This window comes from Epinephelus lanceolatus, chromosome 16 (assembly GCF_041903045.1).
Source record: "Epinephelus lanceolatus isolate andai-2023 chromosome 16, ASM4190304v1, whole genome shotgun sequence".
NCBI lineage: Eukaryota > Metazoa > Chordata > Actinopteri > Perciformes > Serranidae > Epinephelus > Epinephelus lanceolatus.
Genome location: NC_135749.1, coordinates 11,681,586 through 11,705,515, shown reverse-complemented (window position 1 = coordinate 11,705,515; position 23,930 = coordinate 11,681,586). Strand labels below are relative to the sequence as shown.

At 41.0% G+C, this 23,930-nt stretch overlaps 1 protein-coding gene across 1 annotated transcript in view; it reads right to left on the bottom strand.

Moving 5' to 3' along the window:
- Positions 1-23,930, bottom strand: part of csmd2 (CUB and Sushi multiple domains 2) — a 289,863-nt gene that overhangs the window by 218,752 nt on the left and 47,181 nt on the right. Inside the window, exon 3 of the mRNA XM_033636937.2 lies at positions 15,428-15,540. Within this exon, the coding sequence (XP_033492828.1) occupies positions 15,428-15,540 (113 nt within the window). The remainder of the gene's footprint in view (positions 1-15,427; positions 15,541-23,930) is intronic.

Genomic DNA, 23,930 nt, shown 5'->3' with positions numbered 1-23,930 from the left:
TCATCTTTAATATTAAGGTCTGTAGCTTGTCTTTTCATTTTGAGGCTGCCATGATATTCAGTTTTGTATCACTAGATGCATGGCCAAAAAAAGCAAAGAGAAGTGGTCTAAAATACATACATATATACATATATTTATAAATATATACGCACACACATGTTGCCCATACACAGTTATATAGAACTGGTGTTATAGTTTGACAAATGCACACACTTTTTTTGCTGCTCTGAGGCACTGCAAACAAACTCACCCAAAGCTACGGGTTCACAGGGAAGGATGACCTTTCTGTACATGCTTCACTGCCCAGCGGACGCATCATGCTATGTCTGAGTGTGTACTCCTGTGTCCACTTGTGCGAATGGGTGGGCTTGAATGCCTTGTGTGCAGATGTGTCTGTGTGCAACTGCAGTGTAGGAGTGTTGTTTTCCACTCCTTACGTGGAGAGCAAAACAACAACTTGTCCTGACCGCAGACTAGACCCTGTCTTGCCGCCCATTCACCCAGAAAACAAATAGAGGGCAGCAAGGAATGAGGGTAGAGACCCAAAAAAATGTGTGTGTGTCTTGCAGTGCTGCGCAAAGCAGATGTGCCTGGCAATGACTTGCGGGGCAATGGGAACTGTCAAGAGCTCTCTTAGCTCATGTCAGTTCTATAAAAAGAGAGAAAAAGAATCAAGAAAATATGAAAAAAATAATCCCCAAAAGGCTCAGATGTGGGATTCAGTATCAAATATTAACATAATGTGAAGCAGGGAAAGAGACGGCTGGAAGGATTTCAACAACTACATCGCTCTCTTAACCCAACCGCACCAGTCATTTTAAGTTAAGAACAATATAATGCATGATTACACATGAGCCAAGTCGAAGGAGCTGCTGTTTGACTTCACTCACTCTTCTGTTGAGTATACAAATAATTTAGATTGTTCAGAAGTCCAAAACATTAACTGTCTCTGTGGGGAATATGAGATACAGAGAAACAGAGCCAGAAAAGATTACTTCCTTCATAATTATCCTAAATTATTGAAAATGAAGTACTGATTTAGTGTTAACGTTTAGCCTGAAAAACAGGCTAAAAATACTAATGCATCATGGGTAAGTTGCACAAAAATTCCACATTTCTTGAGAGTTGTCTGAAAGTTTCTGCATTGTGCTTTGGAATATTGATGTAGACTGCCTGTTTGTGAAAGTCAGTGTGCATGCCAGACATAGCAGCGTGTGTGTTTATATGCAAGAGTGTGTGTGAGTCGAAACAGTCTTCATTAGACTGACGGAGAACTGCCGCACAACAATCAGCCATTAATTAAGTGTCAGAAGCATTTAACGGTCAGACATGCTGGCGGCCCATTCCCATGCCAGACACTAATAACAGCTACAATCTGCCAGAGAGGAAGCTCTGCTTACCAGGACGTGCCAGACAGCCCACATTTTCAAAGAAAATTAGTAAATACATTCAGCAAAATTACAGCCATAATAGTGGGCTTCCATTTAACGTAACTGCACTCGGGCTCTTAAACCCCTCTCTAATAAGAAGCACTTGTTCTTGGCTTCTTGTGCTCAGTATCTCTGCCTGTCACTGTGGCGTTCTCCCTGGAGCAAAACCTGCACAATGTGAACAAATAAATCCAATACACGTAAAGAAACCAATTGTTGCTCTGAGCAGTTGTTGATTTATGTAACAACTACACTGGACCTGCAGTCTATGGCAAAACTAGCAAGGCATTATGCTGTTGTTTCGTCCCACCAGCAATGTTACGCTTTTTGTGTTAAAAAATGAATGTATTTGCTTTTGTTTTTCTGAATTAAAAAAAAGTAACACACTTTACAATTATAACAACTGCAGTAACAATACAACTTCAAACCTTTGACTAAAGCTGGCGTTTTATAGATAACCATAACAACATGCAGCAAAGGCTCAGAGAAATAAATAAAGGCGTCACGTTTAAATATGCACACAGAAATAATTACAAAACAAATACGGTTTAAGTAGAAGGCTTAATAGAAGACTCGCAAGGCTGCACTGTTGGATTGACTTGAAAAAAATTCTATCAGGAGTTGAAAATACTTCTCAAGGCTTGGGCTTTGTCTTGTACAAAGAAGCGAAACACAAGATCAAGTTGGTCACTGACACCACGCGAATGCACACAGGGAGACACATCACCGCAGTTTCGTTTGCAGAAAGTCTAGGTGACGGTTTTACCCATATGGTTTAATGGAAAACAGAGCTGTGAGTCACTGCTTGTGGGAGAGCAGACATCAGTAAACAAAAACTGAATCTTAATAGACCTGTGAACACGCAAAACTGAAAAACTGGACCGTGGCCAAGTCTGGAGGCATCTACATGGCCCTAATCTCTTACAGTAGGTTTCTGTTCGAGGCTCTATCAAACACTTACAGCGTTGACATTTGCAATCCAAAATACAGAGGGCTTTGCTGCTGTTGCTGCTATGACAACTGCAAAACTCCAGTGACAAACAAGAGTTGGGGGATTTGATGACCATTACTCATTCATGTTCTAACAAAACAGCATGTATTCAGTGTGATAGACCTTTATCATAGCAGACATTTTGACTGGTCAAACAAAGGTGTAACTAATGATATCAATATGAAAACTGACAGCACTTTAAGAGTAAATATAGAAAATACAAAAAACTGTTGCTGCTTAACGTACCAGAGATTTGATTGTTCATCCTCAGCATTTACAGAGAGGATGCAGCAAATGAATGAAGCAAGGACTTGCTAGATTTTGCAATGGTCATAATTGAGTCTACTCGAAATGTTGGAATCTACATTAGGCATAACGTTTCCCAATCCCTGCATAAATGGGAAAATATTTGTTTTGGGATTCATTTTATGACAATGCCAATAAAAATACTAATTTCCTACTCCTTTCATGTATCCCTTTCAGAGTCTCAGCATAATTAGAGGCTTGGAGAGTTGTCATGACAGCACAACATGGCAATACTCCATGCCTCCCTACAAAAAAGTAAGCCATTATTACAATTTTTTAATTAATTTATTTGTTTCCGACATCATTAATGCTGAATGAAAAAGTTCGAGCAGATGGGAGAATGTAAACTTCAGCTTGGAAAACTTGTGACGTGTGAAAGCGACAGAAAGAAGAAGAGAGGAAAACAGAATAGTATGCAAACACAGAGGCAATATCGTCCTTGTCTTCACAGCATACACACACACACCATACAAAATGCATTCATAACCTGCCCAGCCCAGAGAGCAGTCAAAGTAGTTAGACCGGAAAGAACTACAGTCAGCAGACAGCAACGTTTGAGCTGTAAAAGATATCACAGCTTGTCAGAGCATATTTAAACATATTTATGCTATTACAGACAATACTGCACTGTATTAATTCCACAATATTTGTCGTGCATTTTAACAAACTCAGCTGCATGCATAGTGTGGCTCCCAGCAGCCTGAAACCATGTTGATATTTAAAGTGTCTGTGGCCTTTTCCAGAGCCTGACCTTATGCCAAGGCACACTCACATAACCATACACCATATTAGGCAATTTATTTACAATATATTGGACTGAGGAAAACTACATTAGAAACTGTAACAAGATAGAACTATTTCAATTTATTTGTTTTGTAGTTGAGAGTCACTTGTCTGGGTCAAGATTTTTAAATCCACCCACCAGGGGCGGGACTAACTCCAGTGTAAAGCTGTTTTCAAGCATTGTGGTTGTCAGGCGGTGAGCCCGAGCCAATGAGGAGTGATTACAACAACGGCGAGCACTGTTGCCGACATAGATGCTGCTGTTGAGGCCATTCTAAATCGACATATCTCGTCAATATCGTCATTGTAGTTTGTTTTACTTTGCTCAGCTCCGCTCTAAAAGTCCCAGCAAAACAGGAATGTTGGCATGGCTATGTATCTGTGTGAACTTATGATGTTAGATTCAGGATACGCAGACTGAAGAGTCATAACTCTGTTGTTGCAAATCCCAGCAGTCAGCAGTAATAAAGTAATATTTAAATTACCTGTAATAATTTAAAGTTTTAATGCCATTTAAAGTCTAATGTAGTCTCATTCATTCTCCATTAAAACTAATAAATTCAACATCAGCAAGCTCTGGTGAGATATTTAAGGCAAATTTAAGCTAAGTGAAACACAAGCCCATCAGAGACGCTGATTTGAGTAGTATGGGTAGGGTTGGGTCGGTATGAGAAAAAAAAAGGTCAATTTTTTGTGAAAAACCGCATCAAGTCAGTAATACCTAATTTTCGCCACTTGGGGGTGCAATTGACTTATTTAAAATAAAAAACGACCATAGGACGAAAGAGTGACAGTAACACGTTTCTTTAATTCCTTACAAATAAATTTGCAGGTTTAGCTTACTCAATCAGTGCAAACAAGGGTTGCCTTCTTCATCTGGCTCAAAGCCAAAGTATTGCCATATTGGCACATTCTTTGATTTCTTCGAGACTAAATTGTCTGCCATTATCGACTCCCCAGGCTACAGTAGAGGCCTCGGCGCATGCACACTCGCACCACCTAGCTCAGTCCCCGCCCCACCCCCACCCCCCTCTCTCTCCTGCTCACTGTGCGCTTGGCGAAGAGGCAGACATAGGTGCTCACAGACTCAGACGTACTATAAGGGGAGCGGACTCCGCGAGGAATGTCCACAGTCATTCGGGCTTCCATAGCCGAGCGCACTTCCATGTTGTAGTTTCCTGCGATGTGAAAAATACATGCTGAGCAGTCAGCACAGGGCTTGCGGACATCCGCTTTTAGTCCGGGCAGACCTCCATGTACGTTCCGCCGTAAAATGACGTATGCGTAAAAAAAAAAAAAAAAAAAAAACCCGGTCTAAGACGGAGTACCGAAGTGAATTGGTATTACCGAGAACCGACCCAACCCTAAGCATGGGTTTGTGTATAAAAGAAAAGCTTAACGTCATACAATCCATAAAATACACTGAATGCACAAAATATAACCCATCACATAATTCACTTAATTGACCTATTGTTTTCTCATTTGCATTAGATCTCAATTTATTCCCTGTCAGCCATCACCAAAAATAAAATCTAATTCTGTAGAAAACACTGTAGTGCTTAAAAATCAAAGGTATTGTCTCACTATATCCTTATCCTTATCCTACTAAAATTTGTTTTTGCAAACATTAATAGCCTACGTCGTATTTTCCATTGTGGCTACTGTGTGAAAAAACACAGTGTAATAAGACATTTAAAATGAGCACAATGATGTATTAGCCGCTTAGTTCCTCCCTTGAGTCAAAACTCCATCAAACCAGCAAGTAGAGTTGAATACTCAAACTTCTTATGCTTTAACTTCCTTGTAGAGTAAATACAAACCTGCAAACCTGCAATTACAGCATTGCACAACCTATCATTATGTGTTTCTTCCAATCATTCGTGTTCGGTTAACTTAGAAAGAGTTAGCTGAACTCGTGCTTGTTTATAAGAACAATAACATCAAAATAACATATCAATAACCTGCAACTGTTTGCTTAATAGGGATGGGTATCAGAAAACTGGTACAAAATCAGTACAATCAGCACAGTTTCAAGGTGGACAAGGTTAGTGTCACCAATTCAGTACCTGACCAAATGTCTCCCCCTCTGTTTCTGAGATATGACGTTGAGTAATGACCAGGAAAGTGTTTCACGCAGAACATCATGTTGTCACAGTGAAGTTGACCTTTGAAACTTTATAAAATGTGATCATTTTATCATCTTTATCCTATTTGACATTTGTGTGAGGTTTTGTCAAAATTAGCATAGGAGTTCTTGGCCATTCTCATCAGCTTATTCTTCACTACAAGTGGACTTTTGTGTCAAGTTTGAAAAAATTCTCAACTCTGATTGGCTACAGAGTATCCATTAAAACTTGTTATCGGACACCAGCAGACTACTTTCTGTAAAACTAGATGTTCACCGTTCTGAAATTAATGCGCTTGATAGTATCGGCCTGCATCTTAAATACAATTCATGCGACTACACTTGATATGCGACACTGAGAGCAGTCCATCACACCACAGGATGGTGACTGTAACACAGAACTGTAAGAAGTTCACTGCCCCTCTAAACACAATGATAGTTTACATCATTTAAGTAATCACATCCCGTTCGCTATTCAACTCACTACTTCAGGCTACAGCCGATAGTACGTCATGGTTTTTTGTGTCAATCTTGATTTTGATTTAGGCATAGCTGGCTAGTGTTATTGTTAAACATACTGTCAAGTAATATTTACTGTTTGTCAACTGTATGCAGTGTTACTGACTTTGAATCTTGCTAGCATCACGTTAGCTTTCTGGTTCATAGCTGGAGTAGTGAACAATGTTTCTATTGCATAAGAACCTTATGGGATGGTAATGATTGTTCCAAGTGTAAGTCAAACCCTAAGGTGTTACCAGGGAAAATGAGTTATTGTTCGTGAAAACTTTTGATTTTAAAGACAAATTATCTTATTTTTTCTTTGGCATGTTACCATAGCACGGGCAGGATAATGCCCTTTGAGGTATTCTTTATCAGGAATGTTTGGCCTCTGCACATCAGAGGGTTCTAGCCTCTCAGTCAGCCATTAATACCTGATAATTGACACCTTGTTGGGCATTATCCCTTACATACGGTACAGGAAATGGCCATATTCTTTTAAAGCAAACAGGGACACACGGATGTGCAAATAACTAAAAACAAGAGTCGTTTGCAGCTAAACTTGTGTTACAGGCATGTTCTCTATGTTTGCTTTTGTTTTTTGTTCTTGCACAATGATGATTATTTCTCACTGCAGGCATGTTTAATAACAAAGTTGACTGCGTTGTAGCAAAAAAAGAATCTCAAAAGGGAGGATGCATTGCTAATATTGTAAGAAGGCAGTATACATCAACAGAGAAAAGACAGGAATATAATTTGATTGCTGAGTGATGCTGGTTACGTAATCAAAACCATCCAAACAATCCATGTAAATTGCTCTTTGGCAAACAATTACTTTTGTAAATCTCTTCTAATCAAAGCCAATTTCACCAGAGTGAGCAGCAACAACATCCAAGGAAAGTATCTCTTAGGAGCTCAGCAGGTTATAAAAGCCCCTCAACCCCTCCTTTCAAATTACAGACAGAAACACAAACAGGGCCATAATATACCCCTGAGTACAAAGTGTGTTAGTCACTGTGGGGGAGGGAAAATTGAACATTAGTATTGTAAGATTTGAACCAGGACTTTACTCTTCTTTTCCCTCTGTCATCACACTTTCATTTGGCCAACTCCCCAACTTAAAGGGACGCCTCATTTTTCAATTAGGCACTAGACTTACTCATGCTCCACTGCTTTCTTATCACCCTCATCTATTCTGCTCCCCCACTTCCTCTTTCATGCTAATGGGAAGGAGAGAAAGGGGGGGCGGGGATGGTCAAGGAGGAGTAGATAGAGACACTATTGTAGATCAGCTCTGATGAACGCAGGAGAGGACTGTTACTGGAAGGACTCCCTCTGCTGCCTCTTTATTGAGGGCGTCACAGTTTTGATTCTATATTGAAAATCAATCGCAATGAGCTTTTAATTTCGATTGTCAAAATCAAAAACATGTGTCTATTGTTATTTTTTATTATTTAATTAAGTTAAATTTGACCATGTAGCCTTAGTGTGGTACACCCCCCTCTAAATATGGCAATTATATCACACTGGACACAAAGTAGGCTGTATCTTTCAATAAGAATTTGACAATGTCGATGACAGTTGTCGGCATAAAACCTATGATCGGTTGATCTTTACGAATCGAGACTTGATAGTCTAACAATAGCCCTTTTTACACTGCCAGATTTTCGGCGAATGTTGGGCCGTTTTGCCGGCAAGCTGCAAGCGTTTAGACACACAGAGCCGGTTTGGCGAGTTCATCCGGGGTGCCCAATTTTCCGCCTCGTAGGGTAGACGTATTGGCTGAACCGTTTTGGTTTAAAAAGAATGAGGTGCCCTTCCGCCATGAGAGGAGCTGTTGATGACGCCGCACATGCAACCCACTGGCATGCGACTAACAGGAAACAGCTGATAGCAGGAATGAGCAGCTAGTAGCAAGAGGGAAGCGCAAACCTGACAGACACTGTAAAGATGAGCAACAAGGGAGACAAGGAATTGCGCACCCTCCTTGTCCTCACAAACGAAGAGGCCATTAACCGTCAGATGACGGGAAATGGTGAAGGACGGGCCAACTTATGAGAGAATCGCCGAAAGACTGACCAGCTGTGGCTTCCCTCCCATGTCACTGTTTATGTCACACGTTGAGCTACACGTTTTGTTACTTGCTCACGCCCCCCATTGCCCCGAAAAAGGCATTCTGTATGAACAAAAGTAGGTAGACGGCATTTTGCCGCACTCCCTGATTTTGTTTTTATACTGCCAATGCTGAAAGAAGATTGATTGGGCTTTCCTGCAAATTTGCACAATTCCTATTTAAAAAGGGCTAATGGCATAGCGTTCAGTGCTGAAAAAAATGCTGAAATAGAAAACTGAATCAAATCTTGACCCTAAAATCGAATCGTTTATTTGCAGAATCGTGACATCCATATCCTTAACTCACTTTTAGAAAAATGGCGATTGCTTATGGTGACTTATTGATGATTCACAATGTCTTTAGATTTTCCTTTTTAAAACCCTCTCTTCATAATACAGAACTAAACAGGCTGCTGTTCGAAGGCTTTTATAAATCATCTTAGCCCCAGATGCAGATCTTCAATATACAGTATGTAATGAATCTAAATTTGGAGATATTAATACATGCACAACTGGTTTAAAACATGTATACTAAATGACTTCATGAGACATTGTGTGCATGCCATTTTCTCCTATTTCAGACACCTGCAGTGACTTAATGCTGAGGAGGCAGGCTGCTTGAGTCGTGAGGCAGAGCTGGCTGTGGATATTTTTTTTTTTCGACTGACCCAGTTGGGAGGCACATTGAATATGCAACTAAGACACAGACGGAGGAGAAACTTGGCAACACATGACTGGATAATCATCACGGTACTTTAATATTCAAGAGAGAGAGGGCGAGTGAGTGATAAAATTAGGGGAAAGGCAACAAAATGTGGGAGCCGTGGAGTTTGAGATTCGTGGTAGAGCAGAGAAAGGGGAGAAGAGGAGTAAGGACGGAGAGAAAACAGGCAATGGTGGGGCGCAATGAATGCAGTAAGACAGGAAGCGATAAGAAGTCTCCTCTATTCCCAGTAGATATTTTCAGAAGCTCAGCAAATGTTTCTAATTCCCTTCGCCTCTGTTAGCCTCCTTCTCTATAGCTACAGATTAAACATGAATAAAGAGTTCGCAAAGAGATGGTGAAGAGAAAGAGGAGAAAAAGATAGAAAAAAGGAGTCTGGTGGTTGCCATGGTGATGAGAGGGGAGAGATTCCAGAGTGGTCTCGGCCATTACGCAGTGTGTTGTGGAGATGGACTGTGCAGCACTTAGGCTTATTGCAGTGTGGGCTGAAACAGAACAGATATCTAATATAAACGAGATGGGCTCACACCAAAATGGTGGATGGTAAGCACAGTCCTAATAAAAAGAGGCTGTGGAATACGGAGGTGTTACTGCCAAAAGCTGTGCTGAGAAAAGCCAATCAGGCTAAGAAAAAAAAAGACATTTATCCCATTTTAGAAAATGGAAGGACATCCAGTGAGTAAAAGCCTCTCACACATACCCAGTGACATCTACGCAGAGACATACTAAGGCACACAGGCAAATGAACACATGCGTGCACGAAAAACATAAACAGGGCTACATTGATCCTCGGCCATAACAGCCGAGCACAACCACTCTGTTACTGCAAAGCCAAGAATAACAGTTGTCGTCTTTGGCTAGAGAGTGGGTCATATGTAATGAGCAGGCACCACAACAGCTAAAGATAGGACAGTGGTTTCCTGTTCTATCAGCCAGACATTAGGCATTTGTGTAACACAAAAAAGCCACATTCCAACTGAAAAACAATCTTTTGTCTGAACTAAAATAGCCTCACATTTCCGGCTTGTTATTGTACGAATCCACAATTACAGATGCACCCTCTAGGAGTAGAGGGTTAGGAAAACAGTGCAATTTCTCCAGCAAGAATGCCCGATGAAGTGCCTGAATGTTTACTTACTACTCATATTTATGTCTGGTGTTTAAATATTCAGTAGAGTTGTTCCGATACCTTTATCAATATCGGAAATGCCTCTGATACTGGTTCAAATGCTGGATCCAGTAAGTCTATGCACTACCTAATTCATTAATAACCTAGTATTTCAGAAGTATTTCAGACTCGTCTTCCCCACAATCAATTCTTCTTTGCCACCCTGTGCAGCTACTAGCAACAACTTTTTCAGACCAGTGATGAAGAGATTATTTCTGGCAAATAGTGCACCATTAGCTGTTAGCAAAATGTCAGCAATTTGGCGATATTCTACTCTTGAAAGTCCCACCACTTTAGGGTTTAATCAGAGCCATATCATACAACATCAACAGCAATCACTTTACAAGCATACAAGGTTAGTAATGTACAGCTGTTCATGTTTTTTTTTTTTAACCAACGATATCAGATCGGGAACGGGAACATGCAATCCCAGCATGCAACAGTCTAAATCAAAACAACTTCATACTGACAGGAAAGCACGCTGTTCAACTGACTGCCAAGCATAGGAGAGCTAACAGCTAACTCGTCTCTTCTCCGGGCTGTATTCATATAAAAGTGAACATGGTGGACAGCTGGGATGTCAGAATAGTTGACACGCAAAGGGGAGAGTGTTTCATCGAATCCCGAAAGACGGCGGAGGTGGATTGGTGGTGCCATAAAACGTGCCCAAAGCGAGAAGAAAATGGAGCAGTGGGAGTCCACAGGCAACAGATTCTGCTTGTGTAGTGATCACTTCATATCAGGAATCCGACGCTCACTAACTTTAATGTTTATTTTACATGCTTTTATTGTGATTTCTAACCATTTAATTTTCATAAAAAGCAAGTTTGACCTTTGAATTATGGCATGGATTTTGTGCAGCTAGTAAAAGGATGTTGCTCACTCAGTGAGCAACGCGAAATAAATGTGGGATAAGAAAATTACTTACATTATTTTATTACAGTTATATGTAAGGCTGCTGATATGTCATGTATCATTGTTTTGCCATGGGGATCGTGCAATTTATCACTAGATTCTGTCATTGTTAGCAGGAGGGAAGCAAATTGTAGATGTGGGGATACTGCAATATTGGAATATTGTCCGCTCTGGACACACTCCAATTGCACTTTCACTGTTTTGTGTGTGGAAAAGGAACAAAACCGGACAGCAGAGAATATGCTCCGTCAAATAGCATTACAATGGAAATATATAAAAATAAACAAATAGCAATGACACCTCATTTGACAGGCTGGTTATTGTACAACCTGGTCCATTAAGGAGTGTAGTTATACCAAGGGTGAGCTATCGACGTGCAGAACTACACAGTGCTTTCTGTCAGACAATAAAATGAGATAATGTAGAATTCCATTATGCATATAGTCTGGTGGGTGTCCATCACATTTCACTGCTATAAAAAAGGACTTGTGCAGTTAGAGAGGAGGACAAAGACTGGCCATGTGCCAAGTTATTTGTTTACCAGTATTTTTGGGTCAAATGGAGCGTAACAAACTGCTTCAATAAATAACTCTGCAAAAAGAGAAAGCCAACTGACAAGCAGAGTTAAAGCTAAATGGAATATTAACTGTGAGAAATTACTGAAGGGGTGACTACAGGACAAAGAGTATCAGTTTCCTCATGAGACCATTTTAAAAATCACCACCAAGACACCAGTAACTTCCTGAAATGATACACCATGGGATCTCTGATTATGTACAATCTTTGGTCATTGCCTGTTCTCAAACATGTCCCCTGCTGACCATTGTGCACTATTTCTAACTGTGAACTAATCAAATCAAAGCAGAACAGTGGCTTTATGCCAGTGGCTTCTGGTCAAACGGACTTCATACAAAGCAGCACAAAGCAGAGTGTCAGCTTCTGTGACATCTTCCTGGTGTTTCTCGGCTTCCTGGGTAGTTCAATAGCAGAGAAGTTATTTGAAACTTCATATTACTCCTGGCGACAGCAGGTATGCGGCTGCCGAATAATACAAGGAAGAAGAAAAGATCTATTGTGGAAAGAAACTGGGCAAATTTAAGATTAAAACTTTAAATCTCCTTTTATCTCTTCGCTAAATGTTTCCAACATCACAAGCATCACAGAGAATGGCTAGAGTGGCATATTTCTTTAAAAGACGTGTTTGATGTTCGCTCATGCCAGCATGGACTATATACAGAATGCATTTTGTGTTTGTTTGTTTACCTAGGCTGCTCTTACCATCCAGCTGATTTTGAGGTTTGTGTTAATTTTAACCAGCAACCAGATAAAACAGGTCTAGCCACAGGGTAGTGGTTCATTATCTCTGGCCTTTGTGCCAAGGAACTCTAGCGGGATTTCAGTGGCACAGAGAAGTCAAAGGACTCGTGTGCCATGAGGAAATTGCCAAAAAGGTTCAAAGGAAGAGCAGAGTAGAATACAACAAAACAGAATGAAGAGAGGTAGGAAAAGGGATATGGTTTCACTTCATCTGAAGAATACAGAATAGAGAGCTAGGATTGGTGTGTGTGCATATCCTGTGTAATAAAAGCAAACTGCAGGTGGTCCTCCATCAATTCAGTTACAGTGAACTGATGCTGTGCTTTGGATATCTCCTGTTCTTCTCACTCTCCAATAAACATTCACTCTAACCTACAGGGCAGCGCCACATGTCAGCACAGTGGAGCCTTTTTCATGTCCTATATGGCAAGGGTCATTGCATTTGGTCTCACTAGTATCATGTGAGGTGGGTGACAGGCAGTTTGCAACTAATTTCCCCTGGTACTCAACAGACTTGATCAACAAGTCTCTTTGGTATCAAAGTCACTGCAAAATTACAACTAGGAAAGTGCGTTCAGTCGAGTGCTTATCTCATCCAGGCGGCAGGGCTGCACATTGTTGTCAAATTCCAGCAGACCTGTTTCAGAAGCTTCCAAAAGCTAAGAAAAATGTGTCTATTTTTGATGGAGCCAAAGCCTAACTGAAGGGCTGTACGTTAACTTTTTGTACATAGCAGTGGAGCTACCGAGGTTTAAAGGTTTGCAGCATGGGCCACAAAACTATAACATGAGTATCAGGTCAGTCTAAATCAATTTTAGTTTGGAACAATTAAAAATCTTTGTGGGGGGAGTTAAAAGTCCTTTTCCATGGCCTTTCAAATCTAGTGCTTGAAAATCATTCAAATCTTTTTATCTATAGGCTATTAAACTTATTAATTCACATAACATCAACAGAGAGGCCGAGAGAGAGGAACAAGAGACACTTTGTCCTCGTTATATATGTCTTGTATATGAAACGTCTGTGTTGTTGCTGCATTTTTTTAGATCTGTCACCTGCATCAGGCGCGTTCTCGTCACACAACAGACTACAGCTACCAAAAAGAACGTTGATGCGCTATGATCCACCTCACACACAAACTAGCAGCGCAGCGCCGGATTGCACGTGTGCTGCGATAATGACTGATTCAGCGTAGCATGTGCAACATATAGGCTGATGTTGCACAGTAGACAAATTAATAGAGCGATTAAACAGGAGAGCAGCTCTGTGTCTCTAAGAGTGTTGCTGTTGCTGGAGAACTTGTGAGTGAACCAGTGGGGCGAAGCTGTGCGAGAGGAGAGATGCACACTGGTATGCCTTATGGAACCCAACTTGACCATATATCGATATAAACCATGTTGTCTAAATTTACATCTTGCTTGTAAATATATACGGTTATGTTGTTCATAGTCGTTGCTCTTTGCATGGTATAATGCTGTGCAGAGGACGAGACAAATCCTGGACACAGCAAGACCACAGAGAGCTGCGGCCAGTGGAACTGTCCCTCCAAGCTCCCTTACAGTCAAGATGGCGGTGAAGATACCAAAAGTGGGGAATGATTCATTGCTTAGCTTGCCTAACTTTAGTGGGTCAAAACATATTAGGTATGTAATGAATCTGCAGATGCAGTTACGGATGTCAGTTTTTGACTTGCAGCCCCAAGAGGCCAGGTAAGAGGAGTGAGGAATCAGCAGTAAATTATGGTATGAAACAGGTTTTTACACAACTATGAATCACTGCAGTCATGAGAGGTCCTTGAGCATACAGCCATAAACATGTAAGCAAGATATTAGGGCAACTGGTCAAGTAGTATTCATGATAAGCTGTGGACAGAGGGATACGCACACATTTACAAACTACCAAAAGCATGATGATAATAATTTTACGATATGACTTAGCTTTATCGATATGTGTACGCCATGCCCTGTACAGTAGGCCTGCAACTAACGATTACTCTCATTGTCGATTAATCTTATGGTTATTTTCTCGACTTCTCAGTTCGTGATTTGGTCAATGAAATGTCAGAAAACGGTGAAAAATGTCAATCAGTGTTCACCAAAGCCCAAGCTGACGTTCTCAAATGTCTTGTTTGTCCACAACCCAAAGATATTCAGTTTAAGTGTCTCAGAAGAGTAAAAAAACTGAAAATATTCACATTTAAGAAGCCGGACTGCATGTAATACAAAAGGAAAAGTAGTAGCTCAAGTAGTAAAATTCCAAAATGAATAATTCACGGTGTAAAATGACTTCAGTTATCTTGTTTAAGTTTCTGCAAACATATTTGAAGCAAGAGACAGTTTTATCATCCAAGGTCAGAAGCGAGACAGGTCTGACAGTTTTGTTTCCACCAGTGAGAAAGAAAGGCACGATGCCCCAATTGCCTCCCAGTGGAGTTAACAAACAGTCCCTTTGCTCTTTTGTCTTTGGTTTTATCTAGTCACGCAATGTGGTCTCGGGCCTCCCGAGTCGCTTGACGTTGCTTCATCGAGCCACATCCCCACATTCGCAATATCTCAAAAAAGACAGACAAACTCTTGTCAGGTAATTAGCCTAATTAGTCACTCGCTTGTATTTCCTTCCCCTCCCTAAGCTCGCCTTTCCTCCTGCGTGAGTTTGAAGAGTGCCATCATTAATATCATCCTACCATGGGTCATAAAGCATTGCATGTCACCGTGATAAAGGTCCCAGCCTTGGCCTGGGAGGGGAGAGATGATAACCTAGCTGGATAGGATGGCTTTAAATTAAACCGTCTGATGATACAATTAGCTCAATGCACGCTAGCACTGTATTCGCTTTGTTTGCTCTCTTTTGTTGCTCAGTAGCTCTGAAACCTTTTTTCATTAAGCTATGAAACACGAACAGGAGTGGCTGAAAGATCCCACTGTATTCATAATTATTGCCATAAGTGCAATGCAGAAATGACAGAAATTTCATCACATCCACATTCATGCTGTAAGAAAAAAATACAACAACAACATAGCGCTTTTTCCCATGGCTCAGAGACAAATAATATGGACTTTACCTTCGTAGACAGCTTTAAATCCCTGCCCACTGACTGCGTAGTCAGACAGTAGCCACAGTGTGAGCCTGGAGCCTGTACTCACAATGGGTGAAGGCAGCTGGAACCCTGTTAACCTGAGAACAAATGGACAGAAGAACAATAACGGTCAGACTCAAAAAAAAAAAAAAAAAGATCCAATCAACAGCACAGTTGGTTGCAAGGTCAGGTATGAAGCCCACTTCCATCAAACCAGCTGTTCCCTTCGGCATTCAAGGATAACTTTTTGTATAACGAGGCTCTGAATCATACACAAATGATTAAAATGCCAAGACCCCAACAGGACAGAAAGCCTCAACAGATTTCTCTCCATCAGCGAAGACAGAGTAACTGCAATCATATGTCTGCAGTAAATTAGAAACACAGCAGCCACTGTGGGAATGAACAAACAGCTGGACAGACAACAAACATAAAATTGTCAGTCTCTAAGTCAACAACAGTTTCTAATAGCTGAAGAGTACTTTTTAGATTTGCAATTTACCTGGAGGAGAAAATATATGTGCTATTTATACCTGCAGTGTCCATCTCACCATGTCTCAGTCTAAAAGGTATCATAAGTACTCAATGTTCTTTTCATGTTGGATGTCGATTTAAGGCTTGTTTTTCCATCAGTCTAACACAGTATTCTTTCTCACCTGGACCCGTATTTATTAAACATCTCTAAGTCTGAAATTGGTCCTAACTTGTTCAAAATTATCAGAGTGACACATATTTGAGCCTAATTTTAGACATAGGAGTAAAAATAGTTCAACTTTCTTAACCTTGGAATTAAGCTTATCTTTATTAAGATTTAGAACGACCGCAGAGCCTGTCAGGAGTTTAAAAGATAAACAATCATAGAAGATACATCTGCAAATATTCCTACAGGTGTGGAGATATAAAAAGGACATTTTTGTTAAAAAAAAACAAAAAAACAGTAAGTTATAATAATCTTCATCAAAGATATGGATACTTGTGTTAACTGCAGCCACTCTGTAGAAAGTTTTTGCAATTTCACTTGGTGAAAAACAGAACATTTAACCACCATAGTGATTATTTGAGTCACAGTGATTATCGCAGCGTAAAGATTCAGTCGCACAGATGTTCAATAACTGCTCAATTATAAATATGAATATAGAATAAAGCATTTCATGCAACACGGTGGTTTTCTTGGATTTGTCAGCATCTCATGTCTCAAGCAGCTTTCATCTTTTAATGTCATATAATGTTATTACTTCAAGGACAGGTGAAGACACATGCTGGTTTAATCCATACCACAGTATCAACACATATCGGTTATGCATGCATGATCTTTGATGCTGTGGCCAAGTGGCCCAGGTTTGCATGACGCACACACTCCCTCAGACCATGACAGCAGACCAAAGACAGCGCTTAAACAGTGCCTGAATTATGCCATTGTGCCAAGGCACTTCTTACACACATCATATTTTAGCAGTCTTTACTGTCTTAGTCCCTTGTCATACAAGTGATGCTCTTTATGTTTCATTTTCTATTTTCTGCAACAGATAGGAGAATAAACAAATCGTATTAATTTCATCTTATGGTTCTGATTGTGTAAAAAATTTAAATATCCTACATCCTCAAAGGAGAACATCATAAGAAACTTCCAAGTGTTGCTTTGAGGTGACAGTATCCTTATGCTATTTTTAAGTACACAAGTTTTCTCAGTGTTCATTCTCAGTGTGTTTATGTGTCATTATTAGTTGTCATTATGATGACACTTGTCTCAGTAAAACGGCATTATCAATATTTAATGTGACTTACTGGTAGTTTTGTCATGCCAATATTGCAGGCTGACTTGACACTGAAAACTACACTGCTAAAAAAAATAAAGGGAACACTTAAACAACACAATGTAACTCCAAGTCAATCACACTTCTGTGAAATCAAACTGTCCACTTAAGAAGCAACACTGATTGACAATCAATTTCACCTGCTGTTGTGCAAATGGAATAGACAACAGGTGGAAATTATAGGCAATTAGCAAGACACCCCCAATAAAGGAGTGGTTCTGTAGGTGGTGACCACAGACCACTTCTCAGTTCCTATGCTTTCTGGCTGATGTTTTGGTCACTTTTGAATGCTGGCGGTGCTTTCACTCTAGCGGTAGCATGAGACGGAGTCTACAACCCACACAAGTGGCTCAGGTAGTGCAGCTCATCCAGGATGGCACATCAGTGCGAGCTGTGGCAAGAAGGTTTGCTGTGTCTGTCAGCATAGTGTCCAGAGCATGGAGGCGCTACCAGGAGACAGGCCAGTACATCAGGAGACGTGGAGGAGGCCGTAGGAGGGCAACAACCCAGCAGCAGGACCGCTACCTCCGCCTTTGTGCAAGGAGGAACAGGAGGAGCACTGCCAGAGCCCTGCAAAATGACCTCCAGCAGGCCACAAATGTGCATGTGTCTGCTCAAACGGTCAGAAACAGACTCCATGAGGGCGGTATGAGGGCCCGACGTCCACAGGTGGGGGTTGTGCTCACAGCCCAACACCGTGCAGGACGTTTGGCATTTGCCAGAGAACACCAAGATTGGCAAATTCGCCACTGGCGCCCTGTGCTCTTCACAGATGATAGCAGGTTCACACTGAGCACATGTGACAGACGTAACAGAGTCTGGAGACGCCGCGGAGAACGTTCTGCTGCCTGCAACATCCTCCAGCATGACCGGTTTGGCAGTGGGTCAGTAATGGTGTGGGGTGGCATTTCTTTGGGGGGCCACACAGCCCTCCATGTGCTCGCCAGAGGTAGCCTGACTGCCATTAGTTACCGAGATGAGATCCTCAGACCCATTGTGAGACCATATGCTGGTGTGGTTGGCCCTGGGTTCCTCCTAATGCAAGACAATGCTAGACCTCATGTGGCTGGAGTGTGTCAGCAGTTCCTGCAAGACGAAGGCATTGATGCTATGGACTGGCCCGCCCGTTCCCCAGACCTGAATCCAATTGAGCACATCTGGGACATCATGTCTCGCTCCATCCACCAACGCCATGTTGCACCACAGACTGTCCAGGAGTTGGCGGATGCTTTAGTCCAGGTCTGGGAGGAGATCCCTCAGGAGACCATCCGCCACCTCATCAGGAGCATGCCCAGGCGTTGTAGGGAGGTCATACAGGCACGTGGAGGCCACACACACTACTGAGCCTCATTTTGACTTGTTTTACGGACATTACATCAAAGTTGGATCAGCCTGTAGTGTGTTTTTCCACTTTAATTTTGAGTGTGACTCCAAATCCAGACCTCCATGGGTTAATAAATTTGATTTCCATTGATAATTTTTGTGTGATTTTGTTGTCAGCACATTCAACTATGTAAAGAACAAAGTATTTAATAAGAATTTTTCATTCATTCAGATCTGGGATGTGTTATTTTAGTGTTCCCTTTATTTTTTTGAGCAGTGTATTAAGCATGAAGCTAACCTTTATATAAATTCCAGGATGACTTTAGTGTTTTAATGGCGTAAGTGTTAGTTCAAATAGACGTTTAAAGTTATTTCCGTCATATTTAAGCGTAAATATCCCCTTTGTGGGAGTAATAAAGTCTTACCTTATTACAAATAACTTGCGCAGTTTTCCCCTCCTTATTTTGACGGTGACATATGACGCAGTATCTTTTTACCACCTGTAGCTAATTAGCATTAACAAATTAGCCACACAACAAAATTCACCTTGGCTGTTGTCTAGTGTTACCCAACTCTGCTGGCAGTATGCAAATAGTTACACTAAGCTAAAAAGTTTTGTAGTTAAAAGCATAACTGTCTCTCTGGCTGTGTGACTTTATAGTTTTAGCAGCTAACCCGTTAGCTAACCTTAAGGTGGCGACGTTAGCTTGTTCAGTGCTAGCTAGCTAGCTAACGCTATCTCATTTACTATGCAGTATGGCTGCTAGCTAGGTAGCATTTAGCTCAGCATACCTCTGTAGTTTAGGTTTATCACCTGTGAAACAGAGACTCCGGGGTTTTTGGCTGATGAGTAGCAGGTATTTCCAGTCTGTGAGACTATAATTTATTCAGCAGTCAAGGTCAAACCTGAAAGCTTAGGGCCTGGTGCAGGGCTGTCCCATATCTCGAGCCTGAACTAACCACTGTCACGTGCGAGTTTTCATTAACTGTAGTGAAACTGTTTTAAATAAAACTAAATATATCCATAAATATGTATAATAATTGCTGCTAATGACTATATGTCACAACATATCAAGCTTTTTAAAACTTTAAAGGGGAACTACGCCCATTTTCAAAATTCATAGGCCTACATGTTATTCCTATGGTGAAAGACAGTCCATAAATAAGTAGTTAACATGATCAACTCATTATACCTCCCATTTGACACCGGGGGGCCTCTAGTGTCCAAATCTCTACTGGTATTATTTGGCATTCCAGTTGAGGACTGTAAAATTCAGTTTCCTACTGAAGATATCCAACCATGGATAAATATAAAGTCATGCTGCTCTAATATTCCAAAGACACATTTTTTAAATACCTGCAATAAAGGAGCTTTATTTTCTCTATACAAAATCAGTCATTGGCAATTCCTTCAATTTCATCCTTGGAGGAAATATTTGTTAATTAATTATTAATTAGGCTAATTTATAGCTGGCTTGCATCTGGTTCTAAAGATATTTAAACATCATGCATGGAGGGCTGATCTAAAAGTGGACATTTCACATAATGAGAGGACCAAACACAAACAGCTAACACAAATCTAAAGTAACTTCAATGTAATTGGTAAATGCAGACCTATATAACACCTGTAAAATTGAATACATAAAACAACAATATACTGGACACGTTATAAATGTAATACGGCTCAGGGAATATTTATACACTTCATCTGGGAAAAAATTAAAACGTTCTGGAAGGAAGTGATTAATAAAATCCTGATTATTCTGCCCATGAATATCTAATTAGACTCAAAAATGATATTGCTACACATATATCCATTAACAATATCTTTGAGAATTAAAGAATGTATTTACTTTGCTATACCGCAGGCAAAACGAACTATAGCCTAAGTACCAACTATAGCTTATGGCATTGTATGCATGTATGGCATTGGAGAAAATAACACATACCTTGAAAAATAAATGAAGTATGTATGAGGGAATATGAAAGCCATTTAATGACTTTATATAATATAGAGATATAAACAACCTTCTACAGCAGAACTGAGGATAGAATACTAATATGAAAACAGAGTAGTGGCAAATCCCAGAGGTTGAAAACTTTGATTATGATTTTTTTTTTTTCCCCTTTGTAAGAGGTACCAGTGATTTAGATCTTTATTCATGTCATGTGTTGTATCTGTGATGTCATGGAGTATAAAGTCATAGACAGTGAATGCAGAAATGTTAAAGATGACACTGAAAGCATCCAAGGGAGTGTTCTGAGTATATGGGCACATTTTCTGTTTCACATCTGAGAAAACTACAATTGAATAGAGCTCATTTGGATATCGAAAGATGTGTTGGTCCATATTCATATCCAATGACATCACAACTTTGAGACTAACTTCTTTGGTTATTCATTTAGGGGATGTTCCCCTTTAAATAGCAATATCATCACTACTTTTATTTAACTGATTAAAACCATTGAAAAACCTACTAGATACAATGCAGATTGATGAACCCATCATTCTAGACCAGTCAAATTGTCAAGTTATCCTGATCTTTAGGGGTAAGAGTGGACAGAATCACTATATTTGGAGATGTTTATAAAGTACCATAATGACTAGGGTTGCAAACACGACCTCTGAGGGACCTATAACCAGTGTACCAAAATTATGTTGGAAACAAGCAATAGAGTTTTGAATAATGAGCCTTGTCTTATTAGTACCATCTTTCCACAGCAGCTCTACTAGGTTCGGCTATTAAATCCATTTAACATGTTTGCCACCCACATACTGGCAGTGCTCACATACACAGGCACATCCTAATTAAAAAACAGGTGTCCACTGTTCATTTGTTGCCAGTCACCACAGGTTGATTTGTCCGTGCATAGACATGAATGTGTGTGTGCACATTATAGATCCCTGATTTACAGATTTTAATAAAGGACAATGTTGTTCTCCTGACTTTTAGCTCATCCTCAGAATTTCCCTTCCCAAGTGCCACTTTAATTTTCATTTTGTGTTCCCACATGCGCTCTCTCGCCATGTGTATCCCACTTTTTACAATCTATTACATCCCTCCCTTTTATCTCTCGGTGTTAAGAGAGGCCTCAGTGTTTCACTTAATCCTTAAGTACCACATTGGAGGTGGGGAAAAATTGCAAAACGCCAGTGCAGGAGAGATGAATTGAACCAAAAAGGAAAGAGGACTGTAATATATGCATGATTTCACTCCTCTCTGTGAGATTGTCACGGTGGGATATCAGCTAAACGATGGGACACATGTTCATGCAAATAGCCCCTTCGCTGACCACAAATTGAGTTGGAAGGCAGCCATCTTGGTTCAGCAGCACACTGCCGGGAAGGGGGGGTTGATAGAGGGTATGATGGAGGGGCTGAAAGGGTGGGGGGGGGAGGGGGGGGGGGGGGTTACAAACTGGGAGGGATTCTTGTCGCATCCAAATCATGATCATCTGGCATAAGCCAGACACGGCCCCAAATCATTTTTCCAGGCTAAGAGAAAACAAAATGGATACCGTCACAAAACACGGCGAAACTGGCTTCACATGCGAAGGGAGATTAAATATTGCAATGTGATATGGGCTGTGGCAATCTGAAGCGTGCAGCCGGTATTGTGAAAAACCCAGCTTGGGGATTGCCTGTTATCAAGGAAAAGATGCAAGATATGATTGCAAGTGAGCGATACAAAAGAATGGATTTGCAGCGCAGGTGTCTCGAGTGAGTGGTAAATTGATGGAGGGAGGGAAGAGAGTGAGGGGCAGAAAAAGACAGAAAGAGGGAGGATAGAGAAGTTAAGAAAAATAGCAGAGTTATAGGAAATCATTGGCTGTTGCTCCTGTTGGGAAAGCTGCGTAATCCCAGAAATGAGGGTCTCCAAGGAGAAGAATAGGTGTGCATGGCTGCATTCACACTCAACAGTATATGCAAGTGTTTGCATAAGCGCATGGGTGTGTGTGCGCATGGGGAGAGCAGAGGTCTATTAAGAGGGCTTTCCACCTGACTGGCCTCAGCATCATCTCAATGAAGAACCTCTGCTTCCAATTATCCCACCACCACCCATGGGAACAAGTGAGGGAGAGAGACAGACAGAGAAGGAGACAGAGCATATGTGCAGGAGGATGGCTGTATATGAAAAGAGTGCAGATATTGTAATGAGGAGATGGCGACGTTGAAGAGCAGGTTGAGGCAGGGCAGAATGTGAAAAAGTAGGGAGGTGAGAGAGACACATCAGTACGTGGGAATGTACCAACCATGAGCCTGAGCTGAGTGAGGATGAGTCATGGTGAGAAACTCCTTCATTAGGCTGTACAGCTAGTCAAGGATCCATGCTCACACACACACACACACACGGACATGCGGTTTTATTCATTGGAACATTTCGGTGTGTGTGTGTTTGTGTTGTTATCTTCCCCCTTCCAAATATATGCGTGTTTACAGCTGTAAACAGACAGAGACTAAATCAGGTCATTGGTCCTTTAATCTTATTCACTCAGTGAGTGTGTGTGTGAGTGAATGTTCTCAGGGCGGAAGGTAAGCACAGTGCTGATACAGCTGATTTTCCCCCAGAAGGAGGGAAGAGGGAGGAGGAGGGAAAGGAAAAAAAAAAGAAAAATAGATACAGCAGCAAGATTTTGATGGCTGAGTAGAGGGGAGACATTAGCCAATAAATGATGGGTGGTAAGAGAGAGACAGGGAGAGAGGGAGTTGAAGTGCAGAGTCAAGAACTACGTGTGTATTTTATGTGTATTTGTGCGAGCGAGTGTGTGTGTGTGTGGGGGGGTGTTCTTACAGGACCCTGTGCTGCTATAACTTGTCAGTGGTCAAGGCCAGGGGCTGATGCTCCGTTGTGCTCTGTAAGCTCTAACTCTCCACTGACTGCCTATCACACTAACAGAAATGCTGAGAACCAGTGCCCAAGCATTGCAACACACACACACACACACACACACACACACACACACACACGAATGACTCCAGTTCCAGCATGTTTTTGGCAAATGGAATATATATTTCAATTGCTAAATCAGGCTCCTTTCCTTGTTGTTGTTTTTAAAAAGGATGGAAACATAAAAAAATGCACCCTCGGATTTAAACTGTTGCCGTTCAGTGTGTGTGTGCGTCTCTGTGTATGACTCATCGCTGGCTCTACTTACAGTGAAAAAAAAGCTGACCGTGTAGCCTAGCAGAGGTTAAAATGGCACTCCGTTCCCACACACATGATTTGATTCCTCCAGCTAATAGGAAGACTTTCACAAGCAATTAGACTGTATTTCTATCAGCCTTCTTATCCTTTCTTTTTTTGGGTAAGCTGTAATGTACCGCGTCACTTTGCCCAAGGGCGTGATCT